The sequence below is a fragment of the Mesocricetus auratus genome, unplaced genomic scaffold, assembly GCF_017639785.1.
Source record: "Mesocricetus auratus isolate SY011 unplaced genomic scaffold, BCM_Maur_2.0 Super-Scaffold_100018, whole genome shotgun sequence".
In the NCBI taxonomy this organism is placed as follows: Eukaryota; Metazoa; Chordata; class Mammalia; order Rodentia; family Cricetidae; genus Mesocricetus; species Mesocricetus auratus.
Genome location: NW_024429199.1, coordinates 50387116 through 50411175, shown reverse-complemented (window position 1 = coordinate 50411175; position 24060 = coordinate 50387116). Strand labels below are relative to the sequence as shown.

The window sequence follows — 24060 nt, the reverse complement described above, 5'->3', positions numbered from 1 at the left end:
AACACAGCACAATGTTTCGTAAAGTGTAGACTTGTCTCAAGATCAATTATCTGACAAGTCTAGTTATCTAGGAGGCATCTGATAATAAGTAGGAAAATGGTACGCTATTTGAACCACGAAAGAAATCTTTCATCTGCATATGTGTGTGCCTGTATGTGTTCATGTGTGAGTAGATACACCCGACACAGAGGTGCCATGTGGTTTTTCTTCCTTGTTGGCACGTGTTGGTGAAGGTTTGCGTGCACATGTGCCCATATGCACGCGGGGTGTGCATGCATACATGTATTTGTACATGTGCAAGTCAGAGACTAACACCTTCCACAGTTGCTCTATACCTTATATTTTTTTGAGACACTGAACCTGGAGCTCACCAACGCATCTAGGCCCGTAAGGGCCTGCCTACACCACCCCGGTGCTGCGGCTTCACCCGCATGCCAGTGTGCCCGGCGTTTTACGGAGGTACTACTCATCTATTGCATCATCTGAATGCTTACCCTGCGCTGCACATACCACTCTCCTCTTCGTTTAATGTTTGACAGCTGAGGCCTGAAAGGCAAGCTGTCTGTTCCTTCCTAATGGCATTCTCAAAGTTACTCAGTCCAACAGCAGGCAACGGAGGCGCAGGGTAACTGACCAGAGTGCTCAGCCTCTACAGGTGCACCGCAGCCTCGTGTTTTCCCTCTCAATGGGATGTTTGGGATGTGACGGAAGAAGGTGAGACACAGCCCAATAAACCTCATTGCCTGTGTTAACTGGGGTGGCCCGCTTACAGTTTCGGAGGTTCAGTTCACTGTCACCATGGCAGGGAGACGCAGCCCGAGAGCTGAGAGTGCTGCTACGGCCTGCTGGCAACAGGAAGTGTACTGATAGTCACACTGGGGGGAAGCTTGAGCAAGAGAGGCCTCAAAGCCCACCCACACGGTGACGCACTTAACTCCAACAAGGCCACACCTCCTGACAGTGCCATTTCCTTTGGGGGCCGTTTCCTCTCACGCCACCACAGCAAGGTCACGTTGAAACCGAATCCCACCTCACTCCTCCACACCGGCACCCGAGAGAATGCAAATTCGAAAAATGCTGACATAAAGTACATCTCCCGGCCAAGAAGTTGGAGTCCAAGCCTGAGGACAAATAAGGAACCCTTGCAATTTAAAAGTATCTAACATTTGAAATTAAATGACTCACTGGAAAGTTTTTTAAAAAAAAGACTAGCCCAAGAAATCTCTAGGGTCAAAGAGACAAAGTGATAGACAATGGGAGAGTTTTTCGTTCCTGTTTTTTCATCTATGGCAGTAAGTCTGTAACAAATGAAAACTAAACTAAAACACCGTAAGAGGAAGTGAGCTAAGGAGTGTAAAATAAAGGAAAATTTAAGTTAGTTTGCTAAAAATTTTGGACAGGAAAAGATGTAGTGCACTATTTAATCCGTTTTAAAATTATTCTTATTGTTATTTTATTTATGTGTATGGGTGTTTTCTTTGAATGTATGTCCCTGTACCATATTCATGCCTGGTGACTTCAATAAATAAAAATTAATGTTAAAGTTTGTTTCATTAAATGTAAGGGTAAGCTTGGCTGGACAAACATAAGGGTATCACACATAAGGGACACACGTTCATGGGTGTACTTTGCCATATAATGTTTAAAGAGATGGTGATAGGTATCAAATCACTATGATACATAGATTCCTTTCACTATTATAATGTCAACATTTAAAACATATCAGAAATTATGTTTTATTATAAAATAATTAACCCTGTATTTTAAAAATCGAATAAATGAATGTAAACTATTTTAGAGAATTTTAATTTTAGGATGTCTTAAATGAAATATTTTTTGCAAGGCTTATAGCTGCCATTAATTTAATAGACCCACGCTGCCCCCTAGTGGTTAAAATGGTCAGCAACACATCTGGTGCAAAGTATTCGAGGGGCGGGGAGTATTTCCTTTTGTTGTTGCACTAAATAAATAGAAAAAATGATAAACTCTGGATACAGTGTTTGCAACTCAGTGGCTCATGAGAACAACGCATCTGCCCCTGTTCCAATCAACAAGACTGTTTTTCTCTACTGCTTCTTTTAAAAATAAACTACCCCCATTAAAAAGAAAACAAAACAAAACAAAAAACCGTCCTTGACCCTCATAACAGCCCCAGCTGTTTGAACTGAAGGCACCTCAGCGTCCTAAGCAGCTGGGACTACAAGCCCTGAACCTCCACACCGTGCCTGGACATCCTTACAGCTGTAGACCTGCTTCTGAGCTCTGTGGTACTGACTTCCTGGAAAAGTTGATGTAACCGCACTGTATTTTCTCACTGAATACGCACCTGGGTTCACTTGCAATTTCTTTCCACTTCGCTGAAACTTTTCTGTTAGGGTCTACAGTTAGTTCTCTGAGAGCAAATTCTGTGAAACCTTCTCTGTCCTTACGCAAACATCTTGGTAGCTTTTTGGACAGTCGCTCACAAATACATAAATAAATAAAATAAAAAACTAGAAAAAAAAACATTCAAAGTAACCTCAGAACGAAAGGATCTTTTAGAAAACTCGCATGCAGTCTCACAAAATACCATCTCCTACATCAACTGAATTCTGAAATATGTGCACAGGACATGCATCAGGAACAAGATGGCAAGAGAAGTGAGTATCCACATATAAGGCCAGAAACAGTGAGCTGTTAGATAAAACAGCAGAAAAATACCTCACAACTTAATAGGAAAAATACGAACAATCTAATTTACAAACACATAATGGGTTAAATTAGACACTTATCTTAAAAAACATACAAATGATCAACAAGTGTATAGGAAAATGTTCACATTAAAGAGGAATACAAGCCAAAACTTCAGTGAGATATCATTACTACCTCCATCAGAATAGCTAATGTCAAAGTGCTGGAGAGGACATGGAGAGAGTGGTTCCACAATACACTACGAATAAAATTATAAATTAATGCAGTCGTTTAGGAAAAGAGTATGAGGCTTCCTCCAAAAAAAATTGAACTACCATATGATACAATTATTCTGCCAGCTGGCTACAGCAAAAGGAAAGAAAATCGTGTGTTCTACTTTTTTTTTTAAAGACTTATATGATTATGCATACAGTGTTTTGTCTGCATGTATGCCTTCAGGCCAGAAGAGGGCACCAAACCTCATTACAGAGAATCAAACGTCGAACTCATGACCTCGTGAAGGCCAGCTGGTGTTCTTAACCACTGAGCCATTTCCCCAGCCCAGAAATGATCTCTTCAAGAGGTATCCATGTGCCCAAGTTCACCGCAGCACTTACAATAACCACAAAATAGAAATTCAGAAATGGGCAGCTGACAGGAGGTGAAAAAAGATGGTGCATAGAAATGGCAGAATCCCGTTCACTCGTAAAATAATGAAATATCATTTATGAAATTCATCCCCTGACTCCGAAGTCTTCTAACAGCTGTAGATACTTCACAAATTAGTATAAGGGGCTTTTGTCAGAGGGTTGTCACACAGTCTTCAATCCCAGTGCTCGGGGAGGCAGAGGCAGGCGGATCTCTGTGAGTTTGAGGCCAGCCTGGTCTACAGAGCAAGCTCCAGGCCAGCCAGGGCTCCACAGAGAAAACCCTTTCTTGAAAAAAAAAAAAACAAAATAATAGCGGTATGATGGCTATTCTTGGTAGTCAACTTGACTACACCCGGGATTAACTAAAACCCACAAATAGAGGGCACGCCTGTGAGGGATTTTTGCTTAATTTGAAGCAGGAAGTCTGCTTCTAAACTAGATCTGTAAGGTAGAAAGACACACTCTGAATCCAGATGGAGAGCTGGGAAAACCCACCTGCAGTCTGGGCCACCCCTTCTGCTGGAAGCCCGTATAAGGACATGGGAGAAGGATGCTTTTGCTCTTTGCCTGCCTGTTCAGGGTTCTGGCACTGAGGACCAGCTGAGACATCCAAGCTCACGGGCTGAGCAACCACTGGATTGTCAGACTTCCTCTTCGTAGCCAGTCATTGATGGATAAGCTGTACCACAGCCTGTGGGCCATTCTATAAAAAGAGAGATCCGTCCTACAAGTCCAGATACTAGAGAGAACCTTGGGACAAATAATAACAAAACATATCTTATTAAAAATTACAATGAGAGCTTATAAACTATCAACCCTATGGCTAACACTGTACACAGCAGCTAACAAATGGAATTAGTTCTACCTAGGGATGAGGAAGATATCTACTCTTAGGAATATCAGAAAGGCTACAAAGTACTTTAATAAGCAAAAAATAAAAGGTGTTAAGATTGTGATGATACAAATAAACATTCTTTTTTTTTTTTTTAAGGCAGGGCTATGGAAATCTTCAAAGAACCTGTGCTGCTACTTGGGAGGCAGAGTAAGACAGATTGACACATGAGTTCTGGAGCAAACCAGGGCTACATAGTAAGACCTGTCTCCACCCTAAGTGTTCCACCCGCCCCCCCAAATAAAAGGGAGGAAAAGAAAAAAAATTAATGTGTAGCAAGGTCAGATGATACATAGTCCTAACAACAAGTTTTATGAAATCCTAAAAATTACAATTGTGCATGTCTACCAACACACACAAAAGATTTGTGTAGCACACCAATAAAAGGCAATCTTAAATAAATGGAGATCTGTCCTATGTTTACGAGTTGGAAGTCTCAATATTTTTGAGACTACTCCCCAATGTGATCTCCACTAAAATCCCGACATTAGTAGAAATTAGTAAGCTGGTTATACAGAAAATATGGAAGCAAAGAAATGCACAGTATCGGATTCTGAAAAGTGCATTGGACTAACATTTGTAAATTTGGGAGTTTACTGCCAACGAAACTGTTAAAAAAAAAGTGTGCTCGTGGTATAAGAACATAAATTTAAATGAACGGGGCAAAACAGGGGCCTCAACAACAGATCAGGAAGAGTAAAAAATGAAATCCAGTGTGCAACAAACTGTGAAAAAAAACTTAAGGTCAAACTGTTAGTGCTATTTTTGCGATGCATGGAAAATCTAACAGCTACTTGGTTTTGTTCTCTGTGTGTAAACTAATCTTCTATAAGTTTGGTAGCTTGTGTGTTTTTCACTTGCTTGTACGGACTGTGATGTGCACAGAATGCGGTGCCTGCTAAGAATAATGTGCATTTTGTAGTTCTGCAGGACGCCAATATTTTATTTTGCCTCATTGCATGTCAGCAAAAAAAAAAAAAAAATTAACTAGAATGGCTCACAGAATTTAAAGCACTTCATGTGGCAGTTTGTTCCTTTTTGCTACAGCACAAGATGGGCAGTGGCCTTTACGGGTAAATGACGCAGCGTGGGGAGTACTTGAGAGAACTTATATCTGTACTCAGGTTTAACTTATAAAACAAGCGTTAAGTTTTGTTTACTAAAGTTATTCATGGGAGAATATATCATTTCAATGGAAGTCGTCTTCTTTCAAATACCTATAACTGAACATTCTGAAACCTTTAAACCAAAAGCTATCTCCAGACATATACACTGCTGCACTGTCCACTCAGGCACGACCCCCTTAAATCTTCACCTCCACAATGCTATCTATGGTGCCGCAGCAAACAAAAAAGATGTCTCAGATTTTAATGTTTGATACAGGCATCTACTAATGCTATCAACCCAGAAACATCTAAAACTTGCTAAGTAATGCACCAAATTGACTGCTAAGTAATGAACTTTTTTTTGGGGGGGGTTTACGACACAGGGTTTCTCTATTGTTTGGAGGCTGTCGGTCCAGCCTGGCCTCGAACTCACAGAGATCCGCCTGCCTCTGCCTCCCGAGTGCTGGGATTAAAGGCGTGCGCCACCACTGCCCGGGATAATGAATGTTTTTAAACGTTTTAATTGCTGTACTTTCTTATTCAGATGAAGCTGGTCTCAAAACAAAACAAAAGTTTAAACACAACGATTACTTTCTCCAAGCCCTAACTTCCCACCCCTATAAAGCTGTTGTATACAAGAAGTTACTTATGATCCGAAGATAATTTCCTAGCCAAAAACAGTTATTTTAGTGCAGATAAAATTGCCCAAACATGAGCTCAACAACAGCTATGCCAAAGTGGATGCGGAAAAGCCCACTAGGCTTCAAACCACACATAAAGAATTATAGGTAACTAAGAACGCTGAGTGTAGGGAAAAACAGTGTTCTCCAGGGAATATCGCAAAGGGCTGTCCAGTACCAAATGATCAGCCCGGAAGGCACGCAAACAGGTAACATTATACAGACCGAACAGGTTATATGTAGGAACACACACACACACACAGACACACACACACACACACATTCATTTAACAATTAATGAAAAAAGAGGCCCTGAATGTAAGAGAGCAAGGTGGTGCATATTGGAGGGAAGGGAGAAATGATGTAGTTACATTTTAATCTCAAAAATAATTAAACTGGAAAAAAAAAACATGCCATTTCGGTGGCACAGCTTTCTCAAGGCTGGCCCATGCTGCACGCACAGGAAGTTCCAGGTGCAGAAAAAGCTACAAAACAAAAACAAAAACCATAGAAGGCTGGTGAATGTTCTCGAATAACCTAACCACAAAGTCCACTCAACCCTTTCGCTGTTAACAAAAATAGTAACTGAAATGATCACTTGGTTACAGGCTACACTGCACAAATCACAAAGGTTCTCGTTTTTTTTTTACGCCACTCTGGAACGGCTGAAGCTGTTCCTGTCTCGCGTCTGGTGACAACTATCTCGCCCTAAACAGAGGGTATTTTTTTATAAGCAGACAAGCCATTGCTTTTAATAAGAATCTTTTATTGTTTATTATTAAAATGGAAGGTTAATTGGTACAATGCTATGCATAATCTCTCATCTTTTAAAAAAATTAAACAAATGGATAAAAATAGAGCAAAGTGAGCATGTAAAAGACAAAAAAAAGCACATTTTTATAGTGCCCCTGTTATATCTACGTATTGATGTTATCCATTGCATCTTAGTACTTTATGGCTTGCTCCATTACTATGTAACCGCTGACTTTTTACAAATAATTAACAGACTCAGTAAATGTTACATACAGCTAAAGATTTTCATTCAATTCGGCTAGTTAACTCAATTAAATGTCAAACTGTTAAATTAAGAGCCCATTCTCCAAAAATGCATTTTTTTCTACAAAATCTGTACAACAGGCTTTTAAGCAAATGACCTAGCCACAAAGGTTTCTAGTGGCAACCCTGAGCTATTTGCTGTGTTAATATCAGGATTTAAGGGAATTGTCCTTCAGGAATAAAATGATCATTTTACATTAAGTGTAGAGAAAGCGAAAACTTTAAAAATTGTGTGCCAGCACTGAGTTTTGTCATCACTTTTAACTTCAATTATAGATGTTTAAAAGTTGAGTTATTCCCCAACACATTACCTCATGTAATCCTCCAGGATAACTTTATGCCAAAGATATAACTGCTCTTTAAAGTTTGTTTTGTATAAATTTTAGAATTAGATACATAAAAGGAAAATATGAAAATACAAATCCACAGACCAGCTTTAGATTCCCTCAGCAGCTAGTCCATGGAGACATATCCAGGAGTAAATGTTCTAATTGGTTATACAGCGTACATCCAAAATTCCAACTGAATATAAGAAAAAAAATGTGAATAAATAAGGCACTCTAGAAGAAAAACAGTTGTAAGGAGCAGACTTCTATGACCTATTTTACTTCACAGAAAGACTCAAAGAGTCTTCAAAACAGATAGTTGTAGTACTATGTATAATCAATCTTCAGTTGTTTACCAAGATACCTTTTTTTTTTTCCTGGCATCTGTTACCTAACACGAAACAAAACAACAGATTATATGCTTGAGGGAACAAGAATGGAGCAGAAAACTACAGGAGCCCACATATCCTTTTTTTTTTTAAATTTAATTTGTCATATATAAGGTTTTTATGTACAATCAGTGTGCACTGTAACAGTTTATATTAAAAAGTTAATCAAATTCATCTAAAATGTTAACCTGGCTGCATAGCACATTTGACATTATTGCCCACACGGAAAGGGAAAACGAATGGGTTTTACATTAACTTTTGGCCATTTTGGATTCTCAAAGTGTTCATACACCTACCCTTTTAAACCAAATGCGTCTGACAAACGTTCCCAGAGCATTAAGTTTGTAATTCACATATTACCCTCACCAGTTCTTTTGTAAAACTACAAACATAATATTGACTTTCAAAAGGAGGGGGTAAAACATGTATCTAATAAAAATATTCAATATAAAAAGAGGACTAAAAGAAAGAAGTGGCCCCTTTCCCCATTTTTACATTCTAAACAATGATTCCATCAAGACAAATCATTAAAAAGTGTTATTACACTGATTTTTTTTTCTTTTAATAAGAAGGCCTGAGTTGGTAGGGAAAGGAACAGTCAAAAGAAGCCTGAGGAGGGCAAGGAAAGGAAGCTCATTTAATACATTTACAATAATTTACAGCCACCATCTTCTGTAAAAAGGCATAATAATAATCACAAACAGGAAATCCCCGGCTATATTACAGACATAAGTACAGGGTTTAAATATTCAAGCTTGTGACGGGAAGCGGCAAGGTGGTCGCAGTGGGGATGTAAACAAGTAGCTTTGGAAAGTGAACAAAGTCCTTGAGTGTTTCTTCTTCACCAAGGAAAGAACTCTCTTCCATTCCTTCCTGAAACATGATCACAGGTCAGAGTCAAGTTCATATACAGACATAATTTAAACGGAGTCAGTCGAAAAATCACTGACATAAAAACAGTTTTTATTCAGCCTATACGGGAGGGCAGTGTTGAGGTCCCTGTTATAGTAAACATTTCCATTTCTTTAAAAAAAGAAAAAAAAAGTACTGCAGTATTTGCAGTACAGTGCAGCATAATCCTTAAATATAAAAATATTCTCTCTTCTGTTGGGATAATAGACCTTGCGTCCTGGAAAGAAGTAACAATACTGCTACCAATAGAAGAACTGTTTGCATCTTTCAAGTCATGTAAGGCAATTACTGTGTTGGTTTATGATCTATGGCTAAAACCAAAGTCCAGACAGACAAATCATCAGTTTCTGTTATGTTTTCCGGCTACTCCAGGTGTGCTCAGGTGTACTTTTGTGTTCGGCCGAGTGTTCAAACGGAGACCTGGAGCCATAAGGAGACCTCTGATCTAAAGGTGAGCGAGGGCCAGTGCTGGCAGCTCGGTGGTCCATCTGCCAGTCAGAAAGAAACCGATAATCCCTGGAAGATTTGTGATGTGTGTATTCAGAACTTGACCGGTGGTCTGAGTGCAGCCGATGGTCCGAGTGAGACCGATGGTCCGAGTGCCTGTCCTTTAAACTCCCTTCCAAGCCTGACCTGTGCTCACGACTCCTGTGGTCATCCAGTTTTCTGCGTTTCTCTCTGTCACTATAGTACCTAATCAAAGAGAAATGTAGCCTTTTAGTTCAATGTGTAAGTTAAAGCTCCCAATAAAACTGTACAATTATAAAAACTTTAAAACGTATTTTAATTGTGTACAAGTTCAGTGTTTAATCAAACATCATAAAAGTAGCTTAGAATCATGTCTCCCCTGAACCACAGCACCACCTCTTAAGGTAGAGCTTCAGAAATCCCTACCTAGAAACAAATCACTCACTAGAAATCCCCATGAAAATGTTGGTCCACAAGATCAGAGAACCGTACGCAGCACCCCAGAAGGAGGCCTTTTAACTTCACTTAAGAATCACTTCTCAGCTCACCTCAGTGTCTCAGGGTGATGTCTGAAATAACCACAGCTATGAGTCCCCTCAAAACTGAAGCCCTTTACAAACCTCTAGGAGGAAAAATTAAAATACTAGAATGTACTCTAAAAAATTTGTAAAGAAAACTTTTCATTAGCTTGAGGTGTCCATTAGACATTTTTCTCATGCAACTAGTTATGTAATGAGTTAACGGATACACACACATCAAGAGATTTACCCCATGAGAAATCTCTAACATGTTTGCCTTTTCAGATAAAATGTTCCTGTTGAGCAAAGAATCTTGTGACAGACACTTCCTCCAGAAGTTTGTGACATCACTGGCATATGCAGTTAGATATGGCTTTTCTTCTTGTCACATGTCCCCAATGGAAAGCCTTTTTAAAATTAATGTGCTTATATAGTATATAGTTTATAAGGCTGTTGTGGCCTTACACACTACGAGAGCTCTCTCTAGAGCAGCACATTCAGCATCTCACTTCTTTCTGATGTTAATGTTAGCGATGATCACAAATCATTAAGGACACTCTTTAAACGATAAAGGAATAAAGTATATTTTGCAGTTAAATTATATTTTGTCTCACAGGATTTCGATATCCAAAGCAGAATTCTCTCCATAGAAAGCCTGTACTTGTACCAATACTCTGCAACTATAATAAACTGCACTACTTAAAATTACAAAACTTTCAGATCTCATTACATATTGTGATGCCAACTTAATACTTCAAAGGCCATTTTACAGAGAACTAGTCACAAATACTAACACGAAAAGTACTATCAATTTTTTTATTTATAAGCAAGTAGGATTTGATGTGCTCTCATGAAGATGGAATAGGTCTATCTGAAACGCAGCAAATGTAACTGAAGAGAAGGATGGGTAGAAGACAGTTGCTTCTCGGTTTACCTGCTGTCTTGCTTGTAGTGATCCCACTCACGATGGTCCTTGCCGTTGCTAAATGAAGAGTAGGGTCTTTTCCTGGAGTCACTTTTTTTATAACCATCTCCCTGGTGGCGGTCTTTATGATGGTCATGATACTGAGACAAGTGTCTATCAGAAGAATAACTGTCCCTGCTGCTATCATCGTGGTTTGTATTCTCTTTTAACCTTTCCATATCTATTAGATAAATAAGTAAAACTTTATTAATGGATTTTAAAATGACTTATAAATGACAATTAAAATAACAATCACTCCTGCCAAAACAAAATCAATTCTCAAATACAGGTGTGTTTTAAAGGGTTTTGCAGTAAGTGTATAGCTATCAACCCTTGTCGAATGGAGACTATCACAGAAAACCCCAGCTGGACACTGTGAAGTAATCAATGGATTGTGGAGAGCTCAGCCCCAGTGGAGACACCCGCATCACAGCGCCTGCGTCTATGCTTGAGGGAACACTGCAGAAGAGGAGGGGAAAAGCCAGAGTACTGGGGTCTGTGGTATCACAAGTCTCTCCCGAAATGACTGCACAAAATAGGCCCACAACAATGGACATACTAATACAGAAGGACCCACCCCCAGACAAAGAACTAGGCAGCTAAGGATTGCTAAGAGGAGACTTTTTAGCCTCTCCCAGTGATGAGCCCCCTTACTGGTTGTCCAGTTCATCGGTCAGCCCAGAAACCACATACACACACACAACAGAAACAAGACTCAGCAGGCTCTGTTTATACAGAACACACACACACACACACACACACACACACACACCTAAGAAAAAGAGGCTATCAACTTGAGAGTGGGAAAGCATGGGGGGGGGGAACAGATTAGAGAAAGGAAGGGGAAATGATGTAATTCTCTTTCAATTAAAAAGATTTTTTTTAAATCACAACTGAAAACTACCGAGGCACATATTTGTCTCAAAGTATATTTTGTGACTCAGAGAATAAACATTCTTTTTAGCATCAGCCCTACAATTACTAAAAACTGGCTTAAAGGCTTGTTTTTAGAAGGAATAACTAAAACACTGTTTAAAATGATTTAAATAACAATGGATTAGAATCATAGCATTTTCTCAATATAAAAGCACTTTGAACAAGAACCTAAATAATAATAATAATAATAATAATTTGGTTTAAAAACCAAAAGTAAGAGGGTCTGCGGAGATAGACATCTTACAAATTAAAAGTGTCTTGCACAATTATGAGGTCTTTGGTTCAGAAACAGCACCCACATAGCAAGCCTGACCAAACTCCAAGGAAGCAAACAGAAGATTACTAATGCTTGCAGGACTGCAGGCTGAAAATTGTGAGCCTAGGTTCATAAACCCTCCCTCTAAGAAATAGGTAGAAACTGACAGGGGAGGACATCTGTATCTGGCCTCTGTGCTCCCACACAGACACACATGCTTACACTCACACATACCACATACATTAAAAAGAAAGCAATCAAACCAAAACATACATTCTCTCTCTCTCTCTCTCTCTCTCTCTCTCTCTCTCTCTCTCTCTCTCTCTCTCTCTCTCTCTCTCTCTCTCTCTCTACACACACACACACACACACACACACACACACACACACACACACACACACACACAAAGCTTACCTGGATTTCTAATCACATGAGTAGTAACATTGCTGTTCTGGTCACTATTTTGCTAGAACAAAACACACACATATCAGATACATTCAAGCAGTCTACAACACTCTCATAGTACAGTGTAGTGTGTGTGTGGTGATGGGTTTAGGTTGGGGATCCTTAAGACATTGATGATAAGGCTTTCACATACTATACATGTATAGAATACATAAAATTCACAGTTCTCTTTAAGCAGAACAATTTCCTTCATGTTTTTAAAAGGCTTGATGCTGGAAGAGATGTGGCATGACAGTCTCACATGTACATCAAATTCAAATGGTGCACTGTCGGGAGGTGACAAAGTCACTGTTGGCAAGCACATGCTTCTCTGTACTGCAGCTGAGGTTCGCACAGTGCTGTGTTGTGACGATTTAAGATAATGTCAGGCAGCCTCTCTGTGTTCCTTTCATAATTACTACTTCATGAGGACAATTTAATATCCTGTTTCCATGCCTACTAATTTTAGCCAGTGTTATGGGTCTTGTCTGTACTAGGCATCTGTTTATTCATTACTCCTCCATTTGTTAACTGAACTCTCCATTTGTTATTGGATAATAAAGAATGTGTATGGTCCCAATGTCACAGTTTAAAGAATAAAGTATTATATACCAATTACCTGAGACTCTTGTCGCTTTTTAATAGCATGCTTATATAATTTATGCAACTTTCTTGCATCAAACTCAGTAAACTTAGACACAAAAATCCACAGGTTTCTAAAAGGAAAAAAAAATGACAAGTTAATCTAGTAAAAAATATTTAGCTTTACCATAGAACCACTTATGACCCTCTTTATACATTAAACATAGCCACAGCCCCCTATGGAACAAAGTCTACACTAAAGAAATTAATTATCAGAGACCAGGAAGGTAGTAGTTCAGCCTGTCAACTCTGACACCCTGAGTTCGTAGAGAGAACCAAGTTTCTCAAGTAGTTCTCTAATCTTCACGCATGTGCTGTGACGTGCTCAGACATTCATGCATGCACGCTCGCATGCGTACGCCGTGTGCGCACACACATACACAGAGAGAAACCAAAATGATTTTAAGTAATAAAATAATGAAATTAATTTCCATGTTTACTTTTTAAAATTTCATGTACATAGAAGTCTCCAATCACATGAATAGTTTTATTCCCCCCTTGGGGGGGTGGGGGTTCAACAGGGTTTCTCTGTGTAACAGCCCTGACTGTCCTCGAACTCACGCCTGTCTCTGCCTCCACCACCCAGCCTTATTTCTCTTTCAAATCCCTTCATTTTACATTGTTTATGATGAAATCTAGTGTTTGATCCTAATATGAAATGTACCAAATATATATAAAACTAAGCAAGCTAAGATTCACAGAGTGAATCTTAAGAATAGATTATGTATGTTAACATCAGATGTTAATAGCTGAGTAAGAACAGTACCAGATAACAGATTAAGTTTGCAGAGAATTGTTCTAATAGCACATTACTATAATTTCCATTTTATTAAGTGCAATCCTCTGTCTGCTTTCATTCTGTAAACTCTGAAACTAGTCTTGAGGTGGCAAGAGGTCAGCTCTTTTTTTAACCTTTGCTTTGCTTTTCTGTTTCAACAGTGCTAGCTATGAAACCCTGGGCCTCACGTCCAAAGATAGATCTTCATGTAAACTAGTCTTTTGGTCCTTGTTCTACAAGCATGTGTGTGAGGGCATGTATGCTACAGAGCCTATGTGGTGGTTCTCTGCTTCCGCCATGTGCATACCTCCTAGGGATTGAATTCAGTCATCGGGGTTGGCAGAAGACACCGTCACCCACTGAGCTATCTTGTGAGGCTCAACTTCAGTTTATAAATAATAAAGACTTTTTTCCAAGAAAGCACTAAAATTAGAGCAAAAGCCTTTTCATTTTCTAGGCTACTAGTCACGTGGGTGGGTCTGTTTCCCCTTTTACCTTTAAAGTCCCACTTACTTTCTCCACTGCTTAATTTGCTCAGGGTTGGAATACTCCTTCAGACATTCCGTGATATGGTCTCCAATCTTGATTAGACACTGTCTAGTGTGCTCCAGCTGTTCTCTTTCTGACAGGCCTTTCTCCGGCCTATCAAGCTGTTTCAAAGCTGCTTTCACTGGCCTCATTCTTTCTTTACACTTGAAAATAACAGAAATACATGTATTAAGAACCCAATTCAGATGGCTCAGTGGTTAAGAGCACTCATTGTTCTACCAAAGGTCCTGAGTATTCCCAGCACCCATATGGGCAGCTCACAACCGATGCCCTCTCTGGTGAGCAAAAGTACCCATATACATAAATAAATCTTAAAAAAAAAAAAAGACCAACAACAACAACTCAGGTAAACTCTATTGTTCATGATATTTACATGAATGAATACAGCATTGCCTAGTTCCAAAATAAGCAATCACACATCACCTCACTCTACACATGTGTATTTTCCTCTTTGGCTTTTCTTCAGACAAAGAATGCTTTCCATTATCACATGACATCAGTCTTTGTGGAGGCAAAAGCTTTTGATTTTATAGAGCTTTGGCTACTTTTAATGTTACAGTGTACCATTCTAAGTAGTCCTCAACATTAATGACCAAACATATAGCAACAGTACATTCCAAGCTGCATGCATTATAATAGAAAGTATCGGAGAAGAGTTCCACATAATGAGATCACTAACAAACTAGAAAAACAAAAATAAACAAACTAGCAAAAAATAAGCAATCAAAAAAATATTAAAATGAATTAAGCATCTGGTATAAACCACCTATAGTAAGGCTGAATTTAGTAAAAACGTTTGCACACTAGCACTCAAATATAAGTACTGGACCAGGACCTGAAAAGTTTAAAATCCTCAATATAAAAGTTGCCCGCGTTATTTTTAACTCCTCTACTTCAGTCTTTACTAAATAGAAACCCTGGTGCTTACGATACTGAATGTCTTCTGGTCCAGCTCCTCAGACTCCTCAGCTATGGGAACTGGCTCTCCACTTGCAGTGATGTGAACTGGGGCGTCCGACACCACAGACTTTTTGGACCGGTCCTTACTTTCAGGCTTGGATTCATTCAACTGGAAAGAGAACACAACAAAAGCCCAACCATAAAGACAACAGGATTAGCTGTCTCATAGTATTACTTGTTTTCTTCTACAAGTGCTTATTTTCAGCGAATAGTCAGTCATCTATTTCACTTTCAACTTCGTCTGGAGATCTCTCTTAGCCCACTTTACTATTGCTAGGTTTGCTAACAAAATTTCCTTGCTAATTTGCTAAACAACGACAGAGAAGAAATGTCTCCTTTGTACTGTTATCTAGTAAAGAAGGCACTAAAAACACGCTCAAACATGCTGGGCAGTAGTGGCACACGCCTTTAGTTCCAGCACTCTGGAAGGCAGAAGCAGGCAGATCTCTGTGAGTTCGAGGCCATCCTGGTCTACAGATTGAGTTCCAGGACAGTCAGAACTGTTTCACAGAGAAACTAACTAAAAGTACTCAAATCAATTCCTCCCCTCAACTACAACCCCATATAAACTCCAAGAGAGCTCAGTTACTGAAACTACTTTGGGCTAATGCTATTATGTTCCAAGATGGAAATACACAACTTTTTACTTTCTAAGTTTTATATCATGATTTGCCTACCTTTTCTTTTTAACTTTTTCTTTCTACATAGCTTATTTTGTTTTGTTTTTCTTTAAATTATTTCCCTATCTTTCTTACCCTCTTTATTTTTACCTTCCTTTTAACTAAATCTTTTTGCATTTATGTGGGTTCTGAAAAAATATAACTCAGAATCCCTTTACTAATGATACATGCAATATTTACCTTCCTCTACAGTGAGCCAATCTCTTTCAAGTTAATAAAAAGAGAAGGCTCACTTAACTGGCAAGGATTTGATCTGTGTCTCATACATATATCTATCACAGTTATGATCCATAAATAAATCTACATTATAAACCACACCAAAAAAGAAAACAAACAAACAAACAAAAAGGAAAAATTCCATTTCTAAAGTTCAACTTTCCTTCCACACCAGCTGCTGTTGCAAAAGTGTACCTACTTTATCGTCTTCTTCGTCAGACTTTTCTGAAGGCAGAGGAGATGAGTCGCTCTTTATTTCTTCTTTTATTTTTATGGACTTCATTGCTTTATTCTTTTTGGTTCTTGTTTTTCTCCTCTTTGAACCTCCCTAAAAGTAAGTATTTGTATTTAATCCATGTGACTGATTTCCCATTTTAAAAACATTACGAATACTAATCTGAAGCCTAGAGACATATATTGCACTGCACACCATGTTTAGAGTCAATAGAGGAAACACAACTTTGATACAAATGTATTTGTGTCAAAGGTACTAACCAATATAATTATTCCTCAAAGAGAGATACAGAAGTGATATTTTCACACTCAGATTATCACCTATAACTAAATTCAGTGGTACCAACAAATGATACAAGTTTTTTTTGACACTACACCGGTTGTTCACATCATGGTTACAAGCAAACTTTTAAAAGATTTGAAAAGATACAAGGGTAAGGAATTAATCACTCTTGGGCCTGCAGAGGCAGTTTAATGGTTAAGAGCATTTGCGGCTCCTAAAAAGGACAGGACCCACCTGGTAGCTTGCAACCAAGCATTATCTCCTGTTCCAGAAATCTGATGCCTTCCTGTGCACTCCATGTGCACCAGGCAAAACACACAGTACACAGACACATATGCAGGAAAAATTTTCATACACATACAATGAAAATAAACTTTTATAAAGTCTTTTTAAAAATCCTTTTTGAAGTGTCCCATAAAGTCCCTTGACACTGTCCATTAAACTTTATATTTATATTTTGAAATAATATATAGGCCTGACCTCTCAAAAAGCACTCACTCTACTGTCATAACCAAATAAAACTACTAAATTAAAGAACAATGCAGTTCTTACATCTAACATGGTCAAATAACTCTGGAAGTGTTAACTGATTTTAAACATCCACATTTTTCACTTACTGCACCAGAAAGCCTCTGCGCCTCTTTTTTGGCAAGATCTCTGCTGAGTAATTTGATGAGGTAGTCTGCACGTGTCTGTAACTGTTTTGCTTGTGGTTTTTTATCAGGATCATCTGGAAGAATCTGAAAGGGCAATGCATTTTTCAGGCTGTCTTTCATAAATGACATGAAGACTTCACCAGTGAAAAAATAAAAATTTAATAAGTACGCATATAGCTCACACACTAAAGTTTTAATAAACATGCACACACCAGTGTTTTTGATATTCATAATACTGTTGGATGAATAGGTTATCTAGTAGACTACAAGAGGGCAACAAGCTGGGTAGTAATAACAGTACTGTTTGCAGTGACAAGACAGTGTTTACACCTGTATCATAAACAGAGATTTAATTTCCTTGGAAGCAAATTCATCCTTCTCTCACTCTCTCTGGTTGTTGTTTTTCCAGGACAGTGCTTCTCTGTGTAGCCCTGGCTGTCCTGGAAATAGCTCTCCAACTCAGACATCCTCCTGCCTCTGCCTCCTGAGTGCTGGGATTAGAGACGTGTGCCACCAATTGCCCGGCCATTCTCCTCTTCTTCACCGAGACAGTCTTATTACTTAGCCCTTGTGGCAATTCTATTGTCTCTGAGCACTAGGGTTACCAGTGTTCACCACCATGTCTGTCTCTTGGGAATAAATTCTATGTTAAGTATACCTTAAAAAAAAAAAAACTCTCAATTCATCCAGTTTTAATGGCAAACACCTGAAATCCTAGCATTCAGGAGAAAGATGATCACAAGCTCACAATCAACCTGATAAGCAGGCTAGTGAGACCTTGTGTCAAAACACACATGCACACATACATTAACCCAGCCTCTAAACACACACACATACTCCAAACACAAACCAAAGCAACAAAACCTCTCCTGATACAAAAACAAGACCGCATGAGGGGTGCCCAAGCACTGCAGAAGAAAAGGGGAGCGTGTCTGGGGCTAACTGGCCAGCCAGCCAGGGTAACCTAACTAGCAAACTTGTAGGACAACAAGAAAGCCTGTTGTGAAGGAGACAAACAGACTTCCTGAGGATGGCATCCAGGAAACATGCACACCTGCTCCAACAAACACATATACACATAAAACATTTCCATTGTATGGAGAAAAGAAAAAAAAAAGAAGAAGAAGAAAACAAAAGGGTGTCATTGTACAACAAAAATAAATAAAATACTCAAATTTCTAACATTATTTTCTTAAAATATGATTTTCCAGAACATGATGTTCCCAAAATTCAAGGGGTTATAAATAGGAGAAATCAGAGTTCCAACATAAGTGAGACCATTACTTAAAAATACTAATTTTCAAGAAAGGCATTATATATTTCCTTTAATAGTGGAAAATTCTTAATCAAGTAAAAGGAAAATGTACCTGTCTTAATAACAAAAACATAATTCAGAAATAAAGCAAAATCAAAAGAGCTATAAATTCAATTATTTCATTAGAACCAAACTGTAATGTAGAAATGACATAATTAGAACCTTTATTTCCTTATTCTCTATCAAACTTGTACTCAAAATAAATTTTAAAAAATTAGAATAACTCAAAGCCAATATTAATAGTCAAAAAAGTAAAGAAACTACTTAAGTACCTTGTGTGTTAAACTGAGGTCGGGATCCATTTTAATCATTTCCCAGCTCCCGTAGCCGTACTCATAGATACCAATTAACAAATTGGAATCATCTTCTCTGCCCCAATCTATATCAAAGTGAGCTGCCTTTGTGTGGCATGGGATTGTATACCTAACATCAAAGGGAAAAATTATTGCACGTTAATAACTGTCTAGAATATAAATTTTTATAATATTTAAGTAACTAAAACTTTTCAATCATAAGATAGTCAATGCTACAGAAGTTTAGCCTGTGTTCATAACAAAAGCACCTGACGAAATGAGAAACTCACCGCTTCCGTTCTTCTGGATCGGAAGGAATGGATTTGTGCAAGGGAATTAATTCATCTTCATGAGCAATGACTAGTTTCGCATTCACTTGTACTCCTGATATTCGGAATGTTGGTCCCTTCACTTTTCCAAGTCTGCCACCTTTATTTTTAAAACAAGAATACAGAAAAACATCTACAGACATATCTATATATGGACATCTACACATATATCTATATGGAATTATGTAATTCTACAAAACAAAACAGCATATGCTATTACTTATGTTAATATGTACTGTTTTTTCCTAAAAACAAAACTGTAATTTCACTATACATACTACTAACTAGACCAGAAGATAAGAATTCACAAAAAGTCCCTGGTGTAACTGTGCCAATAAGTGCAGGAGGTAGGTTAACACCAGCACCCCTAGACAAGAATTTCACAGAGATCTCTCCGGATTACTGAATCTTATGTAGATACCCCAAACTAATGCCAGCCAGTGGGTATCCATCCAGTCACGTATTCAAGAGCAATAGCAATTCCTGAAATTACGGCCCAAGCAGAACATATCAGGGACACTAGGGAACAGACTCGATGTCTTCAAACTGCAGTTCTGTCCCCAACTCTGCACTTCCTATTACTCGGAATGGCTGAGCATCCTTTAAGACTGACGGTCAGGGTAACTGGAAGGTTCACCTGTGCGATCTGTTCCTGAAGAACTGTCCTTTAAAGCTTTAACACAACCGTTATGCACCAACTCTCCTAGTCTTCTGAGGTCTGTTTCTGACTTGTCAACCAATTCTGCGTCTCGGGCAATTGCATCTAATCTGTAATAAGACGATACAATTTTCAGGTAAAGAGGTTAAATGAAATGGTACAATTTTAAAAAACTAAGTTTATTTTTCTTCAAAATCCAAGTATCACTCTGTTGTCTACCCTTTAAATTCTAGTTTATATGACAAGTACAGAAGACAGAAAAGTTAGGACAACTTAGCAGAGAACCAATCATCACACATAACAAATGGCATACTCCTGAAGATAATGTACACCAACCATGAAAAAAATCTCTTCAGATCCGATTAAAAAGGAGTGATAAAATTTTACGAAAATTATAAATGAGACCTTGAAATTTGTATTGCCGTAGAACTGATGAAGATTAACATTCAAAGCTATTGCCATCACCTAAAAAAACATGCAAATATTGTTGCACTTTAAGCAATCCAGCTCAAAATAAAATAGAATGTATCTCTTATTTTGTAAATTTTTATGAGAAAGAAATGAACAAACTATTTTGAGTGTTTGCTGATTCCATATTCAGTAAGTTTACTGCTACAAAGGACAGAAAACAAGTAGAAGTTACATTAGTAATTTAGTCCCTCTGTAGTAAATCTGTACTGTTTCTTAAGTAGCTAATGAAAAAGAAAATAAGATAAAGACTGTGAAAAATGCATTACATTTGCCAAAATGCAATTTAAGGTGCACTTTGTAGACAAGAAAATTCTGGAGACTCAAAATCATACAAACATATTTAGTAATCAATCTGCAACTTGGTCTCTACCAATTTAAAAAAATGCTTATTAAATCAAATTCAATCAAGTGGCTAAATTCTATTACACATTTCATAACCATGTAAGAATGGCAAATATATTTACCTTTCAAGAGGGCCGCCAAATTTCTTATAGCTCTTGATAAACCTAACAGAAAATAAATGTTTGGTTCAAATGTGTTTTACAAAAATGTGTTTATATATATGTTTATATACATATATACATTATATATACATAAACATATATATAAATATATTAAATATTTAAGTGGACCAGGAATGTAGCTCAGTGGTATAAATCTTGCAGAGAATACACAAAGGCTATGAATTTGATTCCCAGCACTGTAAAAAACAAAGCATTAATAATCACAGACACACACACCCCCCTGTATTCATAATGCATACAAAAACAAGAAACACAAACTTGTGGGAATCAGGCATTATCGTGCACTTCTACAATGCTAGCCTGTGGGAGGTGGAGACGAGGGGATAAGGAGTTCAAGGGAAGCCTGAGAGCCTGTATCAAAAGAAACACTTTTTGGTAAAAAACTTAAAGGACTGTTCCCTGATTTAAAAAAAAAAAAAAAAAGGGGGGGTGGGAGTTAAGCTATAAATTGTTAGGACATTAAGTTATACCAAATAAAACATTGCAACACCCAAGAAGAAGCTAAGATAGCAAATATAAATAAAACAATAGAAGCTAATTTTTATTTTAGAAATTACTTTATTATTTTCATAAGACATAAAAAAAGGTCCAAAGCTACCACAAGAAGTGGCGTGTCTCCAGCATGACCACCAACCACTCACTACGCTCCATCACATTCCTAAAGCTCCAGGGCTTACTCAAAGGTTTCATTCAGGTGATCGTTATACCAACAATGGAAAACAAAAAATTATGTCACAACAAAGCAACTTAAGTGGTTGATAGATGAGGGAAAATATCCAGAAAGTAGAAGATGAAATGCTTCTTCAACTAAAGACAGAAAGTCCAACAAATCAGATGGTCATAAAAGTTCCCTTAACGAAAACTAGCAATGCATTTAGTTTTCTTGTAGGAACAATGAGGAAGGACTTTGTAAGGTCTATGATGTAAACGGAAAGAGTTAAAAATAACTTGAAAAAAACAAACTTCTAAAACACAAAAATGAACAAGGTTTTATCAAACTTTACAGGTGAAGCTACTGCATAAGCTAAGTTGTTTTCACTCCCTTTGACGATGTGTGCACACAAGTGTATTCTCAACAGAGGCAGGTTTATCCTCATGGCCAGTCAGAAAACGGTTTTTGTTTGTTTTGTTTGTTTGTGGTGCTAAGGAGGCAACCCAGGTTCTCAGACAACAAAGCCTGAGCTCTGCTACTGAGTTCTACCCCAGCCCCAGAAATGCATGGCCACTTTCAAAGAGCAATTGCCTCAAAGTTAAACAAGAAAAATACAGAGTTAAATTAATCACCTGCAAATTAGTAAGGATGGCAAACATAAATGTGGTGTGAACCATGCTAAAATGTAATTTTATTGTGCAAGGGATCATTCTGAACCACAGTAAGAGGAAACCATTTTAATATTCAAGCAGTGCAACAATAAATAACAAACATCAGATGTTACACCTTTTGTTCAGTTATAACCAAATGTCTAAAAGCAGAACTCCCCAAATACCTAATTTTTCCCTCTAAAACTCCTTAATCCAGTATTTATATTTAGTTTCATGGTGCAAAAATGCCAAGTTAACAAAATGGTCTTATGTCCTCTTACCGCCTAATTTCTGCATCACTAAATCCTTTAATATTCTCTCGAGGAATGGTACGTGGTCTCCCACGTTTCTTCGGCCGTTTCCTTTCCGAGATTGAGTCACTATCAGACCCAGAGTACCGCCTGCTTCTACTCCGCCTCCCTTCATTTCCATTGAAACTTATCTGGAAAACAAAAACAAGAATATCCCCAAACAAGGGTTAAGAAGGTTTGTTTTTTATGGACAAAGACGAACACAGTGAACTACTGTAAAAACGTCTAAGACATCAATCCACGTATGGAAACTATTCCAAAGCCAAAAGCAATAACCAAATAGACAACGACATGACGTGCAATGGTGAAAGACTACTTTCTGAGGCATTCTTACAAAGCAGCAAGAAAACAACCAGCTTTCTGTACAAATACGATTATGGCTATTAACGGGCAATCCATTAAATGGCATAAATACAAAACTCTATGAGTTCAATCATATTTAAAAATAGTGAAATGTAATTTGTTTTTTAACATAGTCACTTGGTAAACACTAAATAAGCATGGTCACCATCTGCAATGCTATAAACTGGCGACAACAGGTACACGTTCTTGTATGTCTGCTGTTTACTTAAAATAGGATAATTTGGCAAAATTCTATCATATACGTCAAAAATCATCATTCTACTGACCCACACACATCACTTCTATGCGTACATTTACTCAGAAATGTGAAGGTGATTGTACAGTAAAATTCTTTATGTAAGAAAAATAAAGGAATGCAGCGAGGCAATTCATAGGATGAGATGCTGAGAAGCTACTCAAACGTGTTGTAAGGGTAAGAAAAACAAGTTCAAACTAGCATGAATTCAAGCTAATTTGCCTAATGAGGGCGATTTCAATGCTGTGGATATATATTACAGCAACATTGCTAGGCATTTATTTGGGGAGACAGATTCTTTTTTCCCTTTTTAGTATTTTGCTTCTAAACATCATTCTCCATTGCTTTTCTAAATAAGCTGATCAGATATCATCAAGAAAGAAAAAAACCACACAGGGCACATGAATACCTATTTGTAACATCTTTTTATATGAATGTACCAAAACATGGTCTGAATCCCTGAAGTTTTTCCTAAGCTTTATCTGCTAAAGGCCAAGAAGTCAGTACATTCTTAATTGTTTTAATTTCATCTTACCCTTTCAAAAACTAATGTTTTGGCTATGCTTCCTGTACACTACTAAAAATATGTCACGTTGGAGTCTTCAAAAACAAGCACAAATATGAAATACCATATATTGTCATCTTACTTCTGCCTGTTGTGTATGTTAAGACATGAGTAGGAACCCAGTTTCCACCCAAACTGAAAACCTAACTTATAAAGCTATAACTTTTAAACATACACCAAAACTAAAATCACAGAAAAACTTCAACATCTAAATCAAAATATTTTCGAGAAGAAATTTGAACCCCAGCTCATTTATGCTGACACAGGTGGTAGATATCAAGGACTATGAAACCGGGCACAAGGACTAAGGCAGCTGCAATTTACTAAAGAGGAGAATCAGCAAACACAAGAACACAGGACACCTGTGTCCAGGGGCTGCAGGGAGACCCGCAAAGCCTGGGCTGGGTGTTAACAAGACCAGCAGGACA

The 24060-nt window shown here is 37.9% G+C and overlaps 1 protein-coding gene across 2 annotated transcripts in view; it reads right to left on the bottom strand.

Annotated features, from left to right (window-relative positions):
- Positions 1-7846: 7846 nt before the first annotated feature.
- Positions 7847-24060, bottom strand: part of Chd1 (chromodomain helicase DNA binding protein 1) — a 64191-nt gene continuing 47977 nt past the window's right edge. For both annotated transcript variants that reach the window (XM_040758312.1, XM_040758313.1), the window contains exons 24-36: positions 22440-22600; positions 20797-20838; positions 19841-19971; positions 19165-19303; positions 18854-19004; positions 17228-17350; positions 16293-16421; positions 15166-15306; positions 14202-14380; positions 12888-12984; positions 12239-12290; positions 10602-10812; positions 7847-9374 (exon numbers count right to left, since the gene is read on the bottom strand). In XM_040758312.1, the coding sequence (XP_040614246.1) occupies positions 9032-9374; positions 10602-10812; positions 12239-12290; positions 12888-12984; positions 14202-14380; positions 15166-15306; positions 16293-16421; positions 17228-17350; positions 18854-19004; positions 19165-19303; positions 19841-19971; positions 20797-20838; positions 22440-22600 (1899 nt within the window). In that variant the 3' untranslated portion in view covers positions 7847-9031. The remainder of the gene's footprint in view (positions 9375-10601; positions 10813-12238; positions 12291-12887; positions 12985-14201; positions 14381-15165; positions 15307-16292; positions 16422-17227; positions 17351-18853; positions 19005-19164; positions 19304-19840; positions 19972-20796; positions 20839-22439; positions 22601-24060) is intronic.